Source organism: Mchenga conophoros, linkage group LG14, assembly GCF_057382185.1.
Source record: "Mchenga conophoros isolate Kocher_MC1m ecotype Shallow Benthic linkage group LG14, M_conophoros_male_GT1.1, whole genome shotgun sequence".
In the NCBI taxonomy this organism is placed as follows: Eukaryota; Metazoa; Chordata; class Actinopteri; order Cichliformes; family Cichlidae; genus Mchenga; species Mchenga conophoros.
The window spans coordinates 3,282,221-3,306,986 of record NC_140539.1 but is presented as its reverse complement, the minus strand read 5'-3'; the positions used below and the strand labels follow the sequence as shown (position 1 = coordinate 3,306,986).

Sequence of the window (24,766 nt, the reverse complement as noted above, 5' to 3'; positions counted from 1 at the left end):
ACCCAACATATGCAAGGCGCCACACTGTATTGACAGGGCCGCCTAGTCTGAATGCCTGATTAGGCTCTCCGGGGCCCCTTTGGTGCTTACACACACACAAACACACAGTCACACACACTGGACTCCATTAGAGTAAGACAGTGTAGTAGGTGAGATAGACTCCACTTAAGCAGCACTATCCATTTCCCTCAATCGAGCCACAGAGGTGTGTTTGAGGCAGACACCCTGGCTGGGCCTTAAGCGGACACAGAGGAGCCTCCCGCGCACGCACGTGTCTTCTATGGCTGCAGTCAAGTCATCAGCACTGCGAGCCATCAGCCGGCATCAAGTGAACATGCTGTATACATGCACCCATGCACAGAAGCACGTATGCGCACTGCAACCCAAACCAAAGATATCACATAGATGTAGAATATATTGCTTGGGAATATATAACATCAGGTGTGTATTATATATTTTTTTCTTTCTTCCTCAGACTTTAAAAACAGGTCTGACGATGGTCGGTAAAGTCGTGACCCAGCTAGCAGGCACCATACCGGCAAGCACTCCAGACGAGGAGGGCACATCTCACAGTGCAAGCCGTCGCAGCCCACACAACCCCGGTGTGGTCACCATTATTGACACACACAGTGTTGGAGAAGGACAGGTCAGTTCAGTTGTTTGCTGCTTGAAATGATTTTAAAATACTACATTTTATTAGTATTAACTGTGATGCTTTTTTTAGTTGGTATTGACCTCAAATCGAAGGAGATATCTCATTGCAGCAGTTGCAATTAAACTACAAGCCTTCCGTGTCTTGTAGTTTAATTAAACACTCGTGCTGAGAGAGTCGAGTGGATGCAGAGTGTAAAGGTAAACTCTTATACTGCTTTGACATTCAATCATTTGCTCATCTGTAGTTGGGTTTCTATGGTAAATGGTTGGTACCCCTTTAAACCGGTGCTTCACAAACCAGTCAGTGATACCATCTTTTATATACAGTCTATGATGCTTTGCCATTGTGTTCATCCGAGGAATTGAGTTGCAGGATAATGTCTCCTATTAATTTGCTGAAGGGTTTCCAGTACACAAAGACAAAACTGACCATTACAGTCTTACAACATCCATTAAAGTGAGCACCTCCTGCATTCACTGAGGAATGGCATCTTAAAAAAAGAAAATGGGGCCATGCACATTATTAATGTGGTGAGCAATAAACAATGCAACACCAGCAACAGCAGAATTCTTAATATGTCTTGTTTTCCGTCTGTGGAATAAATGAGCAGGCAAGGAATTCAAGCTAAAGACTCCTTCAGTAGATCACAGAGTACAAACATTATATCAATAATATGCTGTTGGCCTCAACCAATCAAACACCTCTGCTATGACTTACTGGGCCAAAAGATTAAATGGAAGAACGATGTTCATCCCTGCAGTTTCACACACTGTTGCAGTTCATGGCAAGCAGCTGTGGAGCGAAAAACACCCTGTTAAAACATTTATGTTGGTTTTCCTCTCATTTGTCACCAGCTTGTATATTAGGTTGGTCACAAGTTAACAACACTAGATTCAGTGGATGGACCAACATAAAGTCATTCCTGCTTCGTCTTGTCTTACTGTTTGCTGTTTGCAAAGTATTCTTTAAATAAGTTTAATTGTGATTTTTATATATATATGTATATATATATATATATATATATATATATATATATATATATATATATATATATATATATATATATATATATATATATATATATATATATAATGTATATATGTATATATGTATATATATATAATGTATATATGTATATATGTATATACATATGTATATATGTATATATGTATATACATATGTATATATGTATATATGTATATATGTATATATGTATGTATATATGTATATATGTATATATATATATATATATATAAAAATAAATAAATAAATAAATAAATAAAAAAAACTGGGTTCACTGTTACCACCTGACAGCCTTGTTTAAGTGACTTTTATAGAAAGTTACTGCTTAGACACACACAGCAAATGGGCTTTTTGCTTCCTTGGTCTCATCATGTATGTCCCAGGTAAATAAAACTTTGCCTCTGTGGCTTGGCAAGAAGCAGGCTTGGTGGCTTGGACTCACTCAGTCTCTTTTACCTGGCTCTGCACGACTAACCTAAAGGTGTGAGTTAGATATGCTGCATATTTTAACAACTGAGCTTTTAGCCAGAGTTCTGTCTGTTTTGGCCGTGCTGGTGACAGAGACACTTTGTAAACATGCAGCTGCAACCTGACATGAAGCTCGAGGCTGACTCAATGCACCACATGCTAAATCAAGTCCTGGATTTAAGACTGTAGGAAATTCATTTTCTGGACGTATTTTTTGGAGTAATTTTTTTTAATATATATAATTTTTACACTTTGTAGAGGAGATGCTTGGAGAGGCTGTTGCTGTTTATTTTATTGTAACAAGAAAGTTGTTGTTATTCACTTTAGCTGTCAGTGGTTTACAATTTTGTGGCGTAATGCAGCAAAAAGGCATTATTAGTGTTACAGATGGTCTTCAGGTTATTGTGCCCTGTTTAGAGAAGTAATACATTAATATTTTTGGGGATATTTTTTTAATCCCATTGTAGCTTTGATGCATTTGTTAAGGCAATTAAAATTAAGCTAAATTAATAAATTTAGTAAGTTAAAAAATTATACATTAAATATAAATATTAAGTAATAAAAATGCACAACAAACCAAATAACATAATTTTAAATTGCTAAAATAAATTTTTATTGTTCACTGATATTTCAAAGCATGAATTATGGTTGATGTAACACCGAGCACGACTCTACTCAACCTTTAAAGTTGTATACAATGATGTATTTGCAATAATAAATAAATAAATAGAAAAGTATATTGGTAAATGTTTGGTGCATGTAATTATTTTGCAGTGCAATTTGAAAACAACTTCCAACCAACAACAAAGGTCACCAGGAGTTATCACAATAAACAGTCTAATAAAAAGGAAAGGAAGCCGCTAAAAAATCAGAACGTGTCCCCCCAAAAATAGTGTCATTCCATAAATGACTAAGGTAAGTTTGCATCTATTATCCTGACTCTGGGTCTGACTAGCTTAGGTGTGTGTTATAGTAAGAATGAAAATATGCTGCACTAACCTCGTTTACAGATTGACCAGTTGGCTTCCTCTTAATTGCAAAAGAAATGCTAAAAGCTTTTATCCCTGAATTTTCCTCAGCCTCTCCAAACTGTGATTAATCACACTGCAGGAGCGGTCACATTTTTAATGAGGTGTGTTTTCGTACGTAGTACAGTTTGTCAGTGATGTTATCACCACACACATTCTGCCTTCTCCTTTCCTCTGCGACTGTAACCGCCCTGTAACCAGCCCGTAGTCTTATAAGTTGGATCTAAGCCTTCAGAAGTGGGTCTGCACTCTGTCACCAGGCGACACACTGTAACCATACACTGGCCGTAAACACTGATGAGGCCAGGCAAGGAGGGAGGGGTGCACTCAGAGTGTAGGAGAAATGGAGGTTGAAGGGAGTAGTAGGGGTGGGGACAGTCGAGAGTGTATTAAGACGGAGGTTGGAGGTGTAAATTCTGGAGAGATGAGAGAAGTCACGAATATGATTGAGGTGAGCTCCTGTGTCGTTGTGGAGATCCAAGACATTCCCATCGCTTCCAGTTGGATGAGGTTGGAGCTACATTGTATCACTGCTCCTTATTTGGAACAGCAGCCTCAACACACACACACACACACACACACACACACACACACACACACTCCCCTGTGTAACAGGGGCTCGGTTCTCTGGAGGACACTCTTGTTTCAAAGGGCTCCAGCAGGATTCCCTAACAGAACAACATTGTCTGCTTGCACTGTAATAAAAGTGATCTGCTTCATGTCACCAGCCTCTTTCTGTTCATGCTGTTCTCCCGCCTTTTCCCCTTTTCCCCCCTGGATCCTTAAGATCTTGCTTGGAGTGTGAGACAAAATCCTTTTAGTTTTTAGAGGCTATCTTGTTTGGACTAGCTTAGATTTTAAATGTTTGGCCAGCTTTCCTGACATCCGTAGTGCAACACCGGGGCCACATTTAACTCTTTTAAACAAGAGTGTGTGTTCTCAAACACCGGTACTTCTGCACAAAGTGGCCTCATGTCTGGGCTTATGTCTAATCTCTCTGTGTGACTAAAGGAGTTTTCTGCCAGCTCCTGGTCTCAGCACAGCCTGTGTTAGATTTGTCCCAGTATTGACAGCAGACTTTGTATGGAGATTTAGGAGCAGCCTCTAGTTGTACAAAATAACTTACAATTTCATTTTTGTTGGCAAGTTGCACAAGGGGAAAGCCAGTTCTGCATTTGATGGCAGTTTGTGCCTGTTTACGGGAAGACCCTGTGTCATGGGGTATTGTCAAAGCCACATGTGAAAAGCCACATCATTGCCAAAGTAAATTTGTCCATATTCTTGTCTCTGTTGTTAGGCCATATCCTGTCCACACTGGTCTCAGTACAGCATCTTTGTAAAGCGCTAGCGCTAATGAAATACAGCTCAAATTATGATGATTCATATTTTCTTTGACCAGAAGAAGTGGGTTTTTCAACAAAGTGCTTACTTGTCTTATTTCAGGTAACATGCTTATTATATTCTGTCCACAAGAGGGCAATGGCACACTCGGAAAGGAGTTAAACTTCCAGCTGTTTCACAGCAGGGTGATGTCAAAATCACCCTGCTGTGACAATATCACACCAAACCAAAATGTGGAGAGAAATCCTTGAGCAGGGGAAAGTCCCTCTCTGGGTTTAATGTTCTCATTGTTAGAAAATGATTTGGATTTTGTTTGTGTGTGTGTTCATACGATCCAGGTCTTGGTGAGTGAGGACTCGGACGGTGAAGGAGTGGTGGCTCACTTCCCAGCTCACGACAAACCTATATCCTGCATGCAATTCAACCCCAGTGGTAATGCACACACGCACACGCTCGTTTTCATGTCTTCGTGAGGACATCTCATTGACATAATGCTTTCCGTAGCCGCTTACCCTAACCATCAAAAATGAATGCCTAACCCTGACCCTCAGCCTAAACCTAACCATAACCCAATTGTAACCCTGACACTAAAACCACATTTTGACCCTCAAATATGCCTTCAAACTCGTGAGGACGTCCCCGCAGGTATAGCAGCGTGCCAATTTTCTGTCCTCACAAAGATATGTAAACATGTGCACACACACACACACACACTCGTAACTGTTGAAGAAGAAGACTGAACACTCAGTGACCAGAACACTAAAAACAGCACAGCAGTTACACGTCCATTCAAGTGTACGGTAACATATTGTTTGTTTGGCTCACATGTGGCGGCTTCGTCTTGTTTCTTTGGTTGGGCTGGATGTAACCATCCAAGCCAAATTCCAAGTGTGTGTATTCCACTTAAACAAGTGTTTGGCCTGTGTTTCCCCAGCCTCAACAAAGGAAGCACATGTAGATCAGACATTGTATCCCATACGGTAAATGTGTTAGTTATCTCTTAATCTTAGAGAGAATGCAGTAAACGAGAAAAGAAAAATAAAATCAATATTTGCTGTGAGCAGCCTTTTCCTTCTAAAGGATTATCTGATTTACTTTAGCAAGATTGTTTAAAAATTTAATGTATTTGTAGGCTAGCTTTGCAATCTCCACCTCTGTTGTAGAGATGTGTTTCAAACACTTGTGAATGGCACTGCAAGAAGACCAAGCTGTGCATAGTTCCAAAACAAGATTTTTACACGAATCACTTTTATTTTGAAGTCTGATCCAAAGTAAACACAATAGTTAGGCTGCCTGGAAGAGGCATTTCAATAACTGCTTTAGCAATCTTCATCAGGGACTTTATGTTGTGCATTCTCTTCGGTGTTTGGCAGGTAGGTTGTTCCAAGCATTCACCCAGTTTTGTCTTTTTATGTAATCTGTTGCTTTTGTTTTTTTCTTTCTTTTGTTTTTAAAAGAAAATCCTTCATCATGGTGCAAAACGAATTCAGTGCAAATCAAATGCTGACTTAATTTGATGTGTTCTGTTTTATTTTTTTGCACCAGTGTTTGTGTTCAATATGTGTTTATTCTTTGTCATTTACGAGCAACACATGACAAATGTGACAAACGAGTCGTTGAGCAGCAAAAACACTTGCATTGGTTTAAACATTTTTTTACCATTGACTTCATTCCACATAGAAAAGGACACTAGATGCTTTGTACGTGTGAACAGGCTACGTCATCACTTTCTGTGTGTGATCTTTGCGTGTATGTTTCTGTTACTCCTGCTGTGTGTGTATGTGTGCAAGTTAATAAAGAAGCTGCTGAGAGATGACTCTAACCCTGTGACCTCTAAGCTCCAGGAATCCTTGACTTACTTAGACTTATGACTAAACTTAGCAGCTCCATCTCAGGAGGTTTAAGATCATATTTTAGACAAAGACAGGCCAGACATGGTTGTCTTAACCCCACATTCTCCTACCTGCTGTCAACAAAATCACATATATTACCCATCTATGCGGCTAAGCTACTAAATATGTGCTTATATTTTTTCCCATTAGGATACTTATCTTAAGGAGCTAAAAAGGTTGCTAAGAAGTAAAGCTTAGGATAAGTAGTTGCTCTTGATATCTTGCTCCTCCCCTAAAAAAAAACAACGAAAACCAACAAAAACCCCACAAACAAACATTGACTTTGACCACCGACACTACTAAAAGCTTGTTTTGTTCCCAAATCATTTATTGAAGGCCGACAGACCAACTTTATCTGGCTTTGATGTAATGTGATCACGATCAGGTGAAATATTTAAGTTGACCATTTGATAACACGTGCCAGGATTTGCCAGAATAATGATTTTTGAAGTCACACAAACAGAAATGGTGCCAAGAGAAGCCAAAAAAACTGATCAATGGCCACGAGTACCATTGACAGAGAGTTGGGGAATGGCTGCAATCACAGCATTGTAAGATTGTGAAAGATGTACCCTTAGGCCCCCTCCTCGATTCAGAGATGGCCGTTCATCAATGGTCATGCCAATTTGCATATTACTGATCATGAAACTGGCCTCACAGCCCATTGCTAGTTTCAGTAGTCATTAATCAGATGTACTGTTTGTAAGGTTGGGGTGAAGATGAACACTCATCCTCAGTTGGATGAGTGGTGAAATGTTTCTCCCACTGAAAACACTACGTTCAGGATGTCCTTAACCGGATAATTGAGCATGCATCAGGACATTGTGTTTCTGTGTTTAGACTGTCACTCTTTTCTTTTTTTTGGTAATTGTTTGTCTTCTGCTTCTTGTTCCTAGTTTTACTTCACCTGTCTTGTTAGCCTTAGTTAGTCTCAGCTGTTGTTTGTTCCCCACCCGTGTCCTGCCTGTGTCTTTATTCATCCTTTGTTCCATTGTTTCCCTGTGTGTGTCCCTGTGTGTCCCTGTGTGTTTCCCCCTGTGTGTGTCCCTGTGTGTGTCCCTCTGTGTGTCCCTGTGTGTGTGTCCCTGTGTGTGTTTCCCTGTGTGTTTCCCTGTGTGTGTTTGCCTGTGTGTGTCCGTGTGTGTGTTTGCCTGTGTGTGTCCCTGTGTGTGTGTCCCTGTGTGTGTGTCCCTGTGTGTGTGTTTGCCTGTGTGTGTCCGTGTGTGTGTCCCTGTGTGTGTCCCTGTGTGTGTCCCTTGGACTTGTATCAGCTGATAAATGTCTCCCTCTGAAGTCTGCTGTTGGGTCCTTTGCTCTGCGTACTCCATCACATTTGAAAGCACTGGATGTAACTGGTAAAGGTTTTGTGGCAGTTTTTGGCCTTTTCTTCTTTGATTGGTCGCTGTGCTTTTTGTAGTTGGAATTAATTGTTAAAATATATTAAAACAAATCTTGATTATGATTCTTACAATTATGTAAAGTAGAATAACCATTTCTAAGCAGCCAAATGGGATCAAAATCCTCTAACGTGGTCCTTTGCAGAAATATGAATCGCTCGTTTTTGTTAAATGAAAACAGAACATCTTTATTCTAAAATTGATGCTGAAGGAAATTGGGACTAAAACACTATGGATATGTGAAATGAATCAACATTTCTGCACAAGAACAATGTTGTTAGCCAGCTGACTGTGTTTTTTATGTCGTAGTGTAAGACATATGTCTTACACTACGATGTCTTTGTTCATCATTTAAAGGAATAATGTCGTCTTTACTTCTAAGATCCAAACTAGGCCTCCACTGAATTCGGTGTATTCCAGTGCTGTTCATGTAGATTTTACAGTGGTTCTGGTGTACTGGTTGATGCTGCGTCAGCAAGCCAAAAGACTCTGCCGTGACCTTTACACAGGGCACTGTCATCATCAAAATTCCAGACACATTTTTAATCTTTCTAACTCTTAAGTGAGCCCAATCTAAAGAGCTAATACAACTTTAAAATGCAAAGAAATGCAGTGAAAAAAACACAGATTTCAATCCTTTTAAAAAGAGACAAAAACTGCAGGCAGAGCATGTGATGAGATTAGGTTAAATCTGAACACAGGCATAGAAACTTCTCTTGCAGGACTGCTTTCATCATTGTTTTTCTTTTATTCATTTTCATTTCTAAGCTGCCTCTTTTTCAGTGTTCTATAATTAAAGGCCTCTTGTTTTGATCAGAGTCCAAATCCTGAGTGATTGGTTCATTGGTTTGCCTCTAAGTGAACTCGTTCCAAGTTAGTGGAAGTGGCTTTTACTGAACTACCTTTCTTGCCTTACTGAGGTTCGCTTCACAGTGTTCAACCTCAACATGGCAGAAACAAGAAAGAAACAATGATATGACTCCAGTAGAGCCTGGAAAACCAAGACGTTTTGGCTGGGAAGAGTTATGTAAGAAACCCCAGTGGCTTGTGTGTGTTGGAGGCTCTACAGAGGGTGGACCGTTCGCCGCCAGTTATTGGTGTGGCGGCTGGCGCTTCGGTGGATCTGTGGATCTATTCCTAGTGGTGTAATTAGAGGGACGCAGATGAAGTGCAGTGGCAAAGAGCTCTCTTTAACAGCTGCGATGTGTGTGTGCTTGTTTTCTTTCACGTCTCGTCCTTTTCACTTATCCTTAATGATCCTTGACTTGATTATTGGGTATAACGCCAAGGTCGAAATAGATTCATATTTTGATGAAAGAGATACTGTCCAGCAACGAGGCTTTTTTTCCTTTTTCTTTTTTTTGGTGAGTATGACTGGCACTAGATGGAGTGATTGATTCAACAATCAAGCGAGCTCCATCCGCTTTATTCTTTCCAGCCCATGCTCAGTTTGATAAAGTCCTTTACATCAGCGGTCCCCAACCCCCGGGCCTCGGACCGGCACCGGTCCGTGAGTCGTTTGGTACCGGGCCGCAAGAGTTGAGGCTCCGGTGTGAAATGTCTGGTTTTCAGGGTTTTTATCGGTTTTCAGCGTTATTTTGTTATTGTTTTTACCGTTAACTCGGTTTTCCTGGGTCTTTTCACGTGTGTTATGAATAAATCTTCTTTTTTCAGTACTGGTACTAGTTTTATTTTGTTGTATTTATCTGCGACACATTAAAGGCCGGTCCGTGAAAATATTGTCGGGCATAAACCGGTCCGTGGCGCAAAAAAGGTTGGAGACCGCTGCTTTACATGCAGTTGTGGAAGAAGACGTCCTGTAGTCCTGTATTTGCAGCCCAAGAGAATGTCACATTTTGTATTTTTCTAAACAGCTGATATTAGTCTTGAATAATATGTATGAAGCATGTATCAAGTATATGTAATAACATTGCACTGATATAATAATGTGAAAGGCATTCCCAACTCGGAAGGGTTTCACTTGGACCACGATCGAATAATTAATTAATTCTGAACTCTTAAGTACTCATTTGTCATTTTTCAACTAAAGAGATCCACGAAGTTTCTGCTTTTCAGATTTAAAGATCTGATATTTCCTTTCTTTTCAGTCTAAGTCCATTTAATATTCCTGGAGTTTTGACTGGTTGTACAATGCAAAACATTTTGTTGCTTTAGCTTTCTTAAGCTTTTTGCTCACTTCTAGATTTTACTCTGAGGTTACAGAAAACTTCAGTTAATTTCCCTGGGTCTTGCAAACTTAGTTTTCAGCTTTTTAGGTGTAATTTAACAGACTAATAACTTTTAAATAACGGCCATCCCTAACTCCATTTACCTCTGCAGTAACTTGTGGCTATAGCTTTTAAATAAATGTAGTGGATTGAAAAGTTCAGGTGTTAATGAAGCTACTCAAAGCATCACCCATGCAAGTATCTGCTATGCTTGAATAAATGTATTTACTTAGTAACCTTAATCATTGCAGGTTATTGTTACTTATATTATCAATCAAATTCACAGATTAATCAGAAATCTTGCCTGACCATGAGTCAAGTTTTGTACTGGATATATTTTCACCTTTGTCTTGTGAAGAATCCTTTTTCAGCCTCATGAAATCCACGGTAGATCAGGAAAACACCACTGTGCAGCCACCTAAAAGTTTTGAATACCCCTTCAAACCCACGACTAATGGAAGCTGAATCAAAACTGAATCTCTCCCCTCATGGAGCTGTCCCATAAACCATATCCCTGGTTTAGCAACAGGCTGGTCTAATGAATAGCCTGGCTTGTTGTGCCTGACCATTGAGGCAGCTGTGCCATGAAGGCAGCTCGTGGTGTAATAACTCTATCTGTACATCTCACTAATGTGTGAAAGAAACCAGGCTGTTGCCAAAAAACCTTGGACCCACACGCACATGTTGAACATGAGGGGAATTCCCACACACAAGCAGCTTCACTCGGCCGCACATTTAGTATGGATTGAGTCATGTCTTCACACCAAGATAGCAATTAGCACTCGTAGGCGGCTCTGATCTGATTTACAGCTTCTGCACCACAGGCCTCTCAGTTTTGCCTTTTTGAGAGATTAAAAAAACAAACAAAAACTGAATTTTACTGAGACTACTGTAATATTTGGGTGTGTTTTTAGCTCAGGCTGACACCTCCATCGTTTGCTATTTGTCATTAGTATTTGACAGCAGACCAGAATGTGATTTAAAACCATGCATTGTGCAGGGAGCACTGTGAGGAGATGTGTCGTCCTAGTTTTCAACTAATCTCTAGCTATGGTGTTTCTATTGTTTCAGATGAAAACACAAGGTTTAACAAAGATGTGATTTTAAGCTGGTCATGTATGTGTTTATCAAACACATTTAGCTTCTACAGTAAACAGCTATTTTGGTACAATGAGAGGCATTCATTTACTGCCTACTTGTGTATCAAGGTGGTGGTTTTAAGAGCCTAATAGCATTGGTTCTAGCATCTAAATTCTGACTTCACCATGTAAGTTTCCAACCTACAAAAAACACGGTCTGCATTACACCGTGTTTTCTAAAGTAGTTTATTTTTTTATTTTTTACAAAAAAAATCATAAAATAATGAAATATTTGCCATCTCAGTGGATAAGCCCCACGCTCTTGCAGGTGAAAAGTGGTTATTAAAGTGCATGGTCAGAGCTACAGAGTGGAACTGGATGAGCTAGACGGTGACTCAGGGTCTCTGGAAAACTTGGCTGAGAAAAAAATTCCCCAGAACAAACAGCAAAGCCGTGTGGAGTCATTTATAGCCCACATGGTGCGGTAACGCGCAGGTCATTTCGAACTTCTTTATGGTATGTGTGTAGGTGGGAGACTGAGTGGGGAAGAGGACAGTGGGGAAGTTTCTTGTTTCTATGAATTGTGGAACGGTTTGTTTGTTTGGCAGCGTATATATGGAAAGCAGTGGTTACGACTTGGTGTTCCCAAATGTTCCCTTAATTTTTTTCAGCAGAGATAATTTGATTCAGTCAGACAAAAAAAGAGAATTCTGGAAAAGGAGTAGTAGCTCAAGCCGATGTGCACCCAGCACCCGGCACTCACGTGTTAAGGGAATCAGACTCGGTTCCACAAAAATGGAGAAGAAAATGTTACATGAACTCGTGGCTGCATGAAGATGTGTGTTATTTATTAATGTTTTAAAGTAATGTAATTAATATATTTGTTGTCAAATACTGTAATTAATAAGCACTTAAAATGCCCTTATAGCAGAAAACCACTATATAAATAATTAACATTTATTCAAATGTTAACGATTTTCCTGTAATTTATTACAGGTACACAAGTGTGTTTTAAGCTTTTTATAAATACTTGTGTAGTACTTATACAACACATATGTTTATTATGTTTTGCATTTGCAAATTTTTTGTATCTGCAGATAAATAAAAGCATAATTACAGCATCAAAGCCTGTTTGTAAAGGCAGAACAGTTTACATTACTTTATGTAACTTCATGTATGTGATTATTTGCCTGATGAACCATGTTTCCTCTTGTTACAAAGTAACTTTGCATTGCTTTTTCCATCATTCAAAATAATTTGTTAGTCATTTTTGTGTTTTTATTTATTTAAATTAAAAAACCCTACATTCAAATTAAATATAGTTATGAAACCTGAAACAGAATGGATGGCCTCAATAATCCTTTTTTGTGACACACAGCTTCAGTGGACCAGCTGAGATCTAGGAAGTCTTAAATCTTACCTATGAATGGCAGCTGTGACAGTCTGAAGGGATTTCATTGGTTAACAGAACTGAAAAAATGCTCAAGCTAGCCCATAAGGAGTTTACCTCGCTCTTGGCCTAAGGGATTAAGCTCTGATGACAGTCCCAAAGTCTTTCAGTAGATTTTAAATCCATAGATTTTAGATGTGAGCAGAATGTTCTCGGGATTTTAAAATATGACATGACAAAAAAACCTGCTTTTAACTCCTGTCAAAACCTTCTTTGAGCTGCTGTGAGAACATGTTTGTCCCATGTTGAGAAACCACAAAAGCAAAACAAAAAGACCTGGGCTTCATTGGGAATTTAGATTAGTGGCAGCAAACTGGTGTTGAAGCTTTGGCAGATTGTTGCAGGTGAAACAAGAACAGAGGCTTCCTTCATGTTTTCGCCTTTTTATACAGCCAATAATGTGCTCGTTGGACAGCCTTCTGGCAAATGACAAATACAAACTTCTCCTCTTTAAAACAATTTCAGCAGGAAGTTTGCAAATATGTAAATGCCCTATAACACAAACTTAAGTAGTGTATTTTTCCACTTAAGGTGATGAAAGAACAACCCTGAAGCTCTGCTTTGAGAACAGTCACGCTTTGTGAACTTGACCTCTATGGTGCCTGCCTCTTATGTGTCGGCACGACTTTAAAGCCAGGTGACTTTTGCCCTGTTAAAAGAGCCAGCGTTCCAGCATAGTAATGTCAAACTGCTAGCTGTTTCTCCGCTAGGTTAGACACACACACACACACACACACACACACACACACACACACACACACACACACACACATACATATATATACACCTTTTTTCATATCTATTAATATCTAAGTGCTCACAGGTGGTCTGCCTATGGAGCGTGTAGAAAAACACAATTTTTGGTTTCAGCCCACTGTACATCAAATGAACCGTAAGCACTCCTCCTTCTCCTGCCTCTCTTGTTTTCTCCATTTTTCTTCCATTCTGTCCGCCTTCAAGTGGCCTTCTTTTCATCTTCAGAACGATGCGTTTCGGGGACCCAGAGAATTTTGGTACACCTGAACAGCATGCCTTTAAAAAAGGTGTTGTGGCTATCAGGTGCTCGCTCTGCTGAGGCACTGAACAATCTTTATTTGTACCAGTATTTGTATTAAATTCTAATGACATTATCATAAAAGGAATTTCATTCTCAAATGAATTCAAAGACGTTAACTTTTGCTCAGAAATTTCAGTGCTGAGTAAAAACTGCTGGATTCAAACACTGGATGAATTTAGAGGTTAAAGGTCAAGGTTGCAGCGATCTAACCAAATAAAACATTTTTGTCATTACCTCGACAACACATAAACATCATCTAGTGTTGTTTAGTTTAAATTTTGTTCATATGCTACTCAAAGTTTTTTAATGCACATGCAAATATAAACATACACCATCCGTACTAAAACATAAGCAATACGTAGCTATAACTTTTAAGAGAAATGAGTAATTAGTCAGACTGCACCCGCTCTGCTTTGTTGGGGGCGGCTGACTTTGGCTTTTTAGCATCTGTCTAACCCTAATGCTTACTCTGCTGCCCAACAGATATAAAACTGCTCGTATATTAGTCTGCTGCTGCGGTGTTGAGAAGATTAGTAGGGCACACTCTTCCCCCTCCAATTTGCACTGCAATCAGTAGCACAATTTTCTCTAGTTATAAAGAGTAGACATAACCATTAACGTTCCTTTGATTACAACCATGTTAATATTCTCGCGTTTGAAGACTAAACTCCTGGCACCGCTCTGAAAAGTCCTCAAATTTCCTGGCAGAGTATGACAAATTATATTTAGAGTATTACAATTTGTATAGGATATATTATTAGGCTTTATATGATAAAATGCAGGGAGTGTCACGGTCTGGCTGGGGCAGACCGTATGTGTTGCAGAGGAGGACTCAAACGCAGACCAAAACGTAGTGTGGATAAACAAAACAAGCCGTTTATTGAGGCTAGCAATGAGGGTAAAAATAATCGGGCATCGGTGAAAACTAAACAATAACCTAAACTGGGTGAACTAATAACAAAACATGAAAAAGCTTAACCATAGTGAACTGACATGGGTACCTGGGGATGAGACATGGATGAGCAGACGACCTGACAATGGCATGCAGAAAACAAAGGGCTTAAATACATACATGAGGTGATCAGGGGAGGTGGAGACACATGGGGGAAACAGCTGACAGACATAAACCTAATGACAGGACCAGGAGAGGAAAGCTAAATACAATAAACAAAGAACACATGACATTGTCAGAATAAAACAGGAAATACTAAAACTAAAACATGACAACACAACTTAACAGACCTAATATGTGATGAATAAATACAAAACCCCAAAACATAGAAAACCCAGGAACAATAACTGCCTAAACTAAAGGCAGATAGGAAATAACACAAACTAAATCACATAACAAAATGAGACAAATACAAACATGAACTCAGAGCGCTGGGTCAGAGACCCAGCCTGTGACAGGGAGATTGTTGGGCAGTATAATTGCAGATGTTTGATAGAAAGCAGTTAGGCAAAGAAAATGAGTGAATAAGGCCAACTGCTATATTTACCATTTAAAATCACCTGCCTAAAATAACACTGCTCTTTCATGCTGTTTTGACATGTCGGAGCATGGATGTAGGACCGTTTTGGAGGCCAGATGTGCACCTTGGTTGCACAGGTGAATTGTCCTGCTGTGGGAGCCAAGTGCTGCTGGAAAATGCTGTTGTCACAGGGGTGTGTCCAGGTGTCCTTAACAGTACAAGTAGCATTTAAATGAATGTTAGGACCCAAGATTTCCTGTAATGAGAGGATCAGCGTTGTCCTCTTCACTTTTTATTGCTTTTAATATTGTGGCTGTGCGCTGTATATGTCCAGTATATGTACAAATCCATTCAGACAGACATAACGTCCTGTCCTTCCCAGCCCTGAAGACAAAACCTCCTCTTTATGATGGATAGTCTTTCAAAGTAAATGGGCTCATTTGCTCTGAAGTTTATGCATCCTGGTAACAGCGAGGCTATCCGAATCCCCCAAGTACTCCATCTTGTAAGCTTTATCCCCTCCACATGGTTATAATTTGAGAATTTCCCGATTTTCAAAGCTTTTTTTTTTTTCAGCGTAGTGTTGTTAATTAAAAAGTGGACTAGTTTTGTTGTGGCGTTCCACTTTGCCAAGTAGGGAAATCACCCTCTTCTTTCCATTTATTTCTTTGCCTTTCTCGCTCTCTCTCTCTTTCAGCCGTTCGCCCTCCCGTCCCGTCCGCCTTTGTCAAGAATAAAGCTAGCCCCACCACTTTGTAAATGAAACATCCTCCCAACATTAATGGGATTGAGCAGATGTTTTCTGTTTGGATGGTCAGAGATGGGACACTAAAGCCTGCAGCAAAACAAAACAAAAAGATTTTAAGAGGAAAAAACCCCAGAAAGCAAAAGCAGATATTTATGGAAATGATTATATCACTTCCCTCATATCCCATATGAACGCATGTCTCGCACACATGGCAAATTAGAAGTCACCCCTTCCAGTTTAGCGCACGTCTTAGAGCATGTGCCAGCGATCTTGGTACTAAAACATCGTAAATAACACTGTAACCCCTGGGACAAGGTGTTATAAATAGGACGTGTCAAACCCCGCTGTAGCCAGCCGCTGTTTAAAACCTTCTCTTTTCACCCACCGGGCCGCTCAGCTGCTTTTTAATTTGGCCCTCCCGTGGGCTAACCGACTGACGCCTCTCGGCAAGGGCCTCTGTATTTCAACAAGGCCACAAAAGCCCCAGTCCTCGGGCACTCGCACTCGCAAAGCTCTCCAGCCTTCCTGAGCTGTTACTTTTTTGGAGCCCAGACTCTACCATCAGCAGAAGAGAAACACCGGCCCTGGCCAGAAGGCAGTGGCCAAGTCTCATCTGTCAGAAAGCTAGGGGCCAGACTCTCCAGCCACTGGGTGGGCAGGGCCCGACCAAAACAGAGAGAGGAGCAAAAGTGAACGAGAGCGGAGAACAGGGGAGAGAGGGTTTGAGAGCGAGAGGAAGCTCCCAGATAAACAGACCGCAGCGCCTCAACTCCTAATCGCCCTGCGCTTCCGTTTCCAGACTCTATAATTAGAAGGGCCCCGGCCCTTCTTTCTCTTTATTCCCAGTTGACGCAAATGCTTCTTGTGGCTTGGCACCTCGTTTGGGGCGTGGGTTTTCAAGAGTTTACAGGCCCTGGGCCTTAGCTTTTTGGCTTTCTGGTCGCTCTGATACAGCATGACTAGCTAACCACTGTCTTAATGCACACTTCACTTGGCTTTAGTTAGAGTTTCTTTCTTCCACCTCTGATAATCTGCACGAACCTATCATTTATCCAGATTTTCATCATCTGTGAGCAGTGCTTTTTCTTTACTAATTTTCAAATCTTGGCCAAGGGAAACTTCGACTCTGAATGTGCAAAAATGGCTTCTTTTTTTTCCAGAAAGGGAGTGTTTTCCATCTCCCTCGCACGTGTTGTTGGATCCTTTTAATCTCATGCCATTCCAACATCCTCTTTTCACATTTGACATGCCACCCAATAAAGCCCGGCCACTAATTAAAACCTACTGCAGCCTCCACATAAAAGATTCCAAGTGGAAAAACTGAGAGGAAAATACTAATTACTTTAATATTATTTATGTCTGGAAGTCATCAGAAGGACAGGGCCTTGGACATTTTTTACACTCTGCATCAATGAGTTGTATTATGAGTTGCTGCTCGATCTCCATGTTTGTAGCATGTCAGAAGGTTTCTGGGGATGGGTTTTGGATTGTATTTGAAAAGCAGTGTAGACGAGCCAGTTTAGATCTGGGTTTGTTCTGGTGTGGTTTGTTGGGCATGTTGTTTATGGTTTGGACCTATACTTTCTGGAGTTTGACGAGCTTCAAATAAAACAGGACCAAATGAATGGGCCTGTCAGTGTTGGTTACACTTGTGCTGCGCTGTGGTTCAGCGTTTTGGTGATTCTGAATGCGCATAGACACGCCCATAAATGTGCACTGATGCTCGAATACATAGATTGCCTCTTTTATGGACGCTCGTTTCGTCTGTCCTTGAACAATCACAGGACTCGAGCCGTGCTTTTACCAGACCGAGTTATCATGTAAGGCAAAGTTGCATTTTATGACTGTCACAAATGATAGCTGGCTATGTTTAATGGGCTGGTTTGTTTGTTTTAAGTGCATAGTAATTCTTTCATGCTGTCTAACATGTGTCATGCACATTTGTATGGTTGTATGCTGCTGGAATAAAATGCAGTTGAAATATTTTGGTTGGTCAGTAGAGGTGGGAATCACCATACATCCCACGATACGATATTATCACAATACTTAACGCACGATACAATATTATTGCAATTTTTAAAAATATTTTGCGATATTCAGATTCTGTACATAAAGGTAAACTTTATCAATATTCATTTTATCTAATATCAAAGTCTCACACTCAGTCTTTCTCTCATTTCAGTTTTATTGTTGACAAACTGAACGGTTTGTATTACAGTCTAGTCCAACTTAACTGAATGCAACCATCTGGTACAATTATAGCTATTCTGAACTATGCAATATGAAAACTATGGAGCCCCTTCAGCAACTGAAGAATTTGAAAGTAAATTAAAACAAAATATAATTTTACATTAAATAAAAAAGTTTTAAACGTAATTAAAATAAAACATGTCTTAAATTAAAATAAGTAAACTGTCATGTTTATTGCTGCCAAAAACAAGTTAAACACATTTGGACAGTGAAGGAATGTCAGGATTCTTGCTCAGAAAAAGGATCAACATGCTCTGAAGTCAGAGCACAAAAACCTTTTTTGTAACAAAATATCGATTTCTGCTGTCCCTGTATCGATACATTATTAGCAAACAAAATATCACGATACTACACAGTATCGATTTTTCCCCCCACCCCTGTTGGTCAGTGTACCATTAGGAACAGTAAGACACACTGCACAAATTGGAGTATCATTTTGAATCATCTTGATTAAAATGATTAAAATAAACAAACAAAAACCAAGATGTAACATGTGCTTCAGGTGATAGGTCTAAAGGTCTCTGGTGGAGTGATGGGACATCATACTGCCTCATTTGATCGTTTGATGATTGCGGTAAAAACACATCTTCTAAGGCCAGATGATATGCATATGGTTAACATAGATGTTTTCCTCTTCAGACCACATTATGTTGTATGGATGGGAACCTTATCATTATGGAGTATACAGCACTATTGACCTCCAAAGCTTAATTTGTTCGATTAGTGTCATCACTGTATGGTTTGGCCCAGTTGAAAAGGTAGGCGCTGCTACATGACACAAATGTAGCGCGAAGTGCATTTTAAACCGTGCGTATTACAATATTTGAGCATTAGCCAAAAAACAAACAAACAAAAGGCATGCATTCAAGCAGCTGCACGATAAAATAAGAACCATTTATACAGCACACATTAAGAATCAGCTTACAGTGAAGCCGGCTAACGGACTGATTCCTGATGTCAGTGACTATGTGTTCTTTGTAGGAATGCTGCTGGTAACTGCCGACACCCTGGGACATGACTTTCACGTCTTCCAGATCCTCACCCACCCGTGGGCATCTTCGCAGAGTGCCGTTCACCATCTCTATACGCTGCATCGTGGGGAGACCGAAGCCAAGGTCTGAAACAAACTCAAACCTACACGCACACTGCAACCATCCACTGGGAGTAATAGTACAGATATTTAATGAGTGTTTAGATTGCATTGATTCACATACACATACATTCTAGTCAAATGTAGTAAATTGTGCACTTGTATGTAAGTATAATTATTACTTCTTTCTTCCTGTCAAATCACTGCAATATGATTAAGATAGTGAAGATAGTGAAACCAAAAAAAGGGTAAGAACAAAGGTACGGTATTACAAACAAAACACAATTTATTACTGCTCGTCCCTCCATAGAACAAAAGTATGTGTAATAGTGACCATGAAATTTAAAAACATTAGCGTGATACATAAGGTCAACAATAGAAAGTAATGCATTTATTTATCCACCAACCTCATTTTTACTACCTTGCTGAGCTGTGCTGCGTAGATGGCTGGACCTTCCTCTCCCTGACTGTCTCCTTTGGCTGCTCCAGGGATATTTTACCAGCTCAAAACCATAAACTTTCCAGGCTGTCCCGGTTCAGCCCAGGGGTTTTCTCCTCATATTTTTTAGCGCAAAACCTAGGTGGCGAAGAATAATCTTACTGAGATACCTGGACCACCGGAACTGAGAGCTACTCTCCCTCTCTCCAAAGATGAAACAACCACTATCTCATGACCATATTGTGGGTAGGAATGTAGATCAACTGTTAAACTCACAGCTTTTATCATTTATTTAATGACTCAGTTATCCTCTGTTGTTTCTTCATTTCCTTTCAGTAGTAGACAGGAGATGACCCTTCCCTTAGCTGTCCAGTTTGAGTGAGATCCAGGTTTGGACCAGTCCCCCTCCAAACCACATTCCCATTTAAACAGATACATTTATGAGAAAAATACATGATTGGTAAAGAAAAACATTCATCCAGTTTATAGAAAATAACATGCTCCACCCCCTCGATGAACTGCAACATTTAAACAGCATTAAAACATTACCTGTGTTGTTATTCTATACAATTTAGCATAATTGTGTTTTTATAGTACGAAATCACAACAACAGTTACCTGAAGTTGCTTTATATTGTAAGGAAAGACCCTACAGTAATACAGAGAAACCCCAGCATTAAGACAACCAATGAGGATGTGTTTGTGAAAAGTGGGAAAGAAAAACTCCCTTTTAACAGGAGGAAACATCCTCCAGAACCAGGCTCAGGGAGGGGCGGCTATCTGTGTGACCAGTTGGTGATGAAGGGAGACAGAACAAAAGACTTACAGAGGAAGAGAGCCAGAGATGAATTTTAACTAATGATTAAATGCAAAGCTGTGTACAGATACATAGTGAGTGAAGAAACACTTGCGTGTTACCTGATTTAAACCTAACCATTACTTTATCAAAAAAGAAAGTTTTAATTAAAGAGGATGTCTCTGCTAAAATCTTGAGTTGACACATTATTACATGTGGTCATACATTCAATAATACTTTAGGGAGAGAAAAGAGTATATCGAGCAGTATATTAGCTGTGGGCAGCTAATTTTCACCACCTACACTTTGACACTTTCGCTAAATGTATGGTCTATAATAATGAAGTGAAGGGATATGGTAATTAATTTAATAAAACAATGAAAAGAAAAAAGATTGTAGTTCTCAAGATTATTTTTAGTTTGACTTTTTCTCATTAATTACAGTAGAAAGGAGAAGTGCTTGCTCAACAAAAGTACTTCAGGCCTTGTTAAGTTCAGGATTATTGACTGGGAACACACACCATCACATGCACACACACTCCTACAGCCTGCCTGCAGTTAATGTATGACCAAACGTCAGGTCTGCTGACTGGCTGCACACTGAGGGTGCTTTGATCCAAGCCCTTGTAAACACTGAATGCCGGCCCCTGCCTGTGTTTGGGACAGGGGTTATCACCACAATAACACACAGACACACACACCACACACACACACACAGAACTCAGAAACATACTGGGAGTCATAAAGTCTTGAGTTAGGTAGGTGGAGGTGGACGCCTTATCTGTCTCCAGCGACCAAACATGCGGCTGGCTGTCAGTGACCCGAGGCCAGGTAAACAGACCTGCGAGCTGATACCAGCTGTAAGGGGCTGAAGGCGGAGCAGAAGGTGGATGAGCTCAGAGCCACGAGGCTCTTCTACTAAACTTAACAGTCTGTAGCATCAATTGATGTCCAGTCATCTGAATGAATGAAAAATTAACTGGCACATTTATTTGTGCTTCAGTAATGAGGCTGCTCTGTGAGAACACAATTTCTTCAGCCTTTATTTTTAGCAGTGGTTCCCAAACTTTTTTGCTGGGCCCCCCTTTGTTTTACAAGAAAAATGTTCGCGCCCCCCCCCGTGTGTCGCTAGCAATCACGTAGCACAACATTATATACCAGGTAGTCCAACTTCAGTAACCCTGCAAACGCCACTGCTGTTTAGTTTCTGTCTTCATTTATGTTGGAAGTGGTAGCAGAGCTGTACGTTTGAATTAGTTTCAAAAATCTCTCAGTCAGAACATGGTATGTCAAGTTTAGGTGGAAACTAGCGAGCTAACTCCCTGTTAACTTCTAACTCCGTTAAATTTAATAAATTCTGTTTTCATGGATGCCTGGATGTTAAACTTAATTGGTACACCTGGTACAGCAGCAACGCTGATGATTTTATTAAAGATGAAATCATTTAGACCGTTTTTAACTCTTAGTGTTCGTTTGACTTTGGGACCTGAAGCTGACGGAGTTTAGGACCCAGATTACTCCGAAGCTCCTCGCTACGGCAGCCGTAATGCTCTGACAATCCATCAAGCAGTGCAGCTTACCAAAGTTGTACTAAAACGTTTTTAACAGATTTTTGCACGCCCAAATCGATTCAAGGTCAGTAAGCACAACCAGAATCCATACATAAGGCACACTCTCGATTTTTGAGAAAAATAAAGGATTTTAAGTCCTTATAGTGTGGAAAATACGTTATACAGAAGAAAAGAATATATCGCGATATATATCGTTACCGCACATGCTTAAAATTATACCGTGATATGAATTTTAGGCCATATTGCCCAGCCCTAGTCACCCTTAGCAACAATAACTGCAATCAAACGTTTGTAGTAACTGGCAATGAGTGTTTTATAGCGCTGTGGACGAATCTTGGCCCACTCATCTTTGCAGAATTGTTGTAATTCAGCCACTTGGAGGGTTTGAGCGTGAACTGCCTTTTGAAGGTCATGCCACAGCGTCTCCAAAGTCCTCATTTGGTCTTTCTTAAGTCATTCCGAGATGGACTTGGTGTGTTTTGGATCATCGTCCTGCTGCAGAACCCAAGTGTGCTTCAGCTTGAGGTCGTGGACAGTCTCCCTCAGGATGTTTTGGTAGACAGCAGAATTACCACAAAGATTCAGAATCTGAATCAGAGTGCTTTATTAATCTCTAAGGAAATTATGTCAAGGCTTCCAGATCCTGAGGCAGCAAAACAGCCCGGCCATCACACTACCACCACCATATTTTACTGTTGGTATGATTTTCCTTTTCTGAAATGCTGTTTTACTTTTACGCCAGATGTAATAGGACACACTTTTCAAAAACTTCAACTTTTTCCACGTCTATTCCATGTTTTTACCATTTGTGGATAATGGCTCTCACTGTGGTTCGCTAGAGTCCCACAGCTTTAGAAATGGCTTTATAACCTTTTCCAGACTGAGAGATCTCAATTACTTTGTTTCTCATTTGTTCCTGAATGTCCTTGGATCGTGCTATGATGTCTGGTTCTTGAGGATCTTCCTTTCTTTGTCAGGCGGGTCCTATTAAGCGATTTCTTGATTGAGAACAGGTGTGGCAGTAATCAGGTCTGGGTGTGGCTGTTGAACTCAGCTTTCCAAAGGTGAAACACCACAGCTCATTTAAGTTATAACCTGGGGGGAGCCACTTTTTTGCACACAGGGCCTTAATAATAAACACCTTCATTTAGAAGCTGCATTTTGTGTTTACTTTCTGCTCAGTGGTTTGGTATCTCCTTTGTTCAATCAATAGACTTCTGGGGCAGATGGCCCCGCCCCTTCCTGAGCCTGGTTCTGTTGGAGGTTTCCTCCTGATAAAAGGGAGTTTTTCCTTCCCACTTTTGCCAAAGTGCTTGCTCATAGGGTGTTGTCTGATTGTTTCTATATTATTGTAGGGTGCTTATTAAGAATATTAAGCACCTTGAGGTGATTGTTTTCATGATTTGGTGCTGTATAAATAACATTGAATTATAGTAATGCAGCACATGTTTTCAACAGGTAAGACGTCTGAAAGAACGCCAGTTAAGCAACCAGACTCTCAGACATACTGTTGTAATACGTATATATATATGTGTATATCATTAGTATTAATTCACAAATGCACCCATATGGCCTTCTTTTCTTTATAATGCTCGGCATGTCATACGTGATCTTCAAAAACAATTTGAAATTCCACTTTCCCTCACACATTTTTAAATTAGCTCAGGCCTAAAGAAAGAAGCTGCTTTAGTGTTTTCTTAACTTGCATAAAGTAGTTTGAACCTGCATATTGACTAATATTGGTTTTCAGTGTTTCTGAGATCTGATTTTTAATGCCCCTCAGGCCCCTCAGGTCGCAGCATTTCATACTGATTGACTGATGTTCACTCTTTGTGTTCTCCAGATTCGTTGAATGGTTGAACGATGTTATGTACCTTAGATAATAAAAGCAAAATTCTTTGCAGTTTAATACTGAGAAATGTTATTCTTGAAACAGCTGATCTATTTGCCCACACAAGAGAGGTGAACCCCTCCCTTCTCTGCCTCATTTCTGGGGTACTTTTATTTATATATATCCAGTCATGTTACTAAGATGTTACTAGTTATATTAACATTTTAGTTGTTAGATGTTCCACTGTGTTTTGTTAAGCAGACCAAAACTCCATTTTTTGCCTCTATTGCAAATAAAAAAAAAAAAGATTTTAAGAGTTTTAGCAGTTGACATGTTGCCTTTCCATTGTTTCATTATGTAAAATGTATTTTTATGTGTTTATTTACATTCTAATCACTGTGTAAATGGAGTTTTTGGGGACAGACTGTCACTGTCAGATTTCCTTTGTAACCTACTTCCACAGAGTAACCAGGCTTCTTGTGCAAACATGTGATTTGAGTATTTGCCAATTATATGTCAATATTTAAAAACCTTACTGACTTTAATGTTAAAAACATCTTGTTTTAATGTTGTGATATTTTTTGTGAAGCAGTGGAAATGATCTAAACTTGTAGTTCTGACACAAAGCAGCAGCTCCAGTCCCAAGAAGACATTTGTGTTCAAAACCCACATCAGCCATCTTTAGTATATCCACATTGTTTAAAAGCATTTACACACTTATGGATCTGTTTAAATCTATTACGCTTCTGCTCACAGTTAACAGTGCTTTTCCATCGTTATAGATCAAATTAGGCTGCCGTAACAATATTGACAAACAGAGGCCTGTTATGTAACTTTTGTAATCGTAGTTAGTCTGTCAAAGTGAGAAGGATGAGGCGTCCGATGCTAACGACCACATAAACCCTCGTTAATTGTCCATCTCACGCCTCCGTGTGAGAGGTGTTTATCTGGTC

The 24,766-nt window shown here is 39.9% G+C and overlaps 1 protein-coding gene across 5 annotated transcripts in view; it reads left to right on the top strand.

The window, feature by feature from the left end:
- bcas3 (BCAS3 microtubule associated cell migration factor) overlaps window positions 1-24,766 on the top strand; it is a 314,119-nt gene that overhangs the window by 38,143 nt on the left and 251,210 nt on the right. For all 5 annotated transcript variants that reach the window (XM_085244777.1, XM_085244781.1, XM_085244779.1 and 2 more), the window contains exons 12-14: window positions 476-646; window positions 4,854-4,947; window positions 19,070-19,203. In XM_085244777.1, the coding sequence (XP_085100903.1) occupies window positions 476-646; window positions 4,854-4,947; window positions 19,070-19,203 (399 nt within the window). The remainder of the gene's footprint in view (window positions 1-475; window positions 647-4,853; window positions 4,948-19,069; window positions 19,204-24,766) is intronic.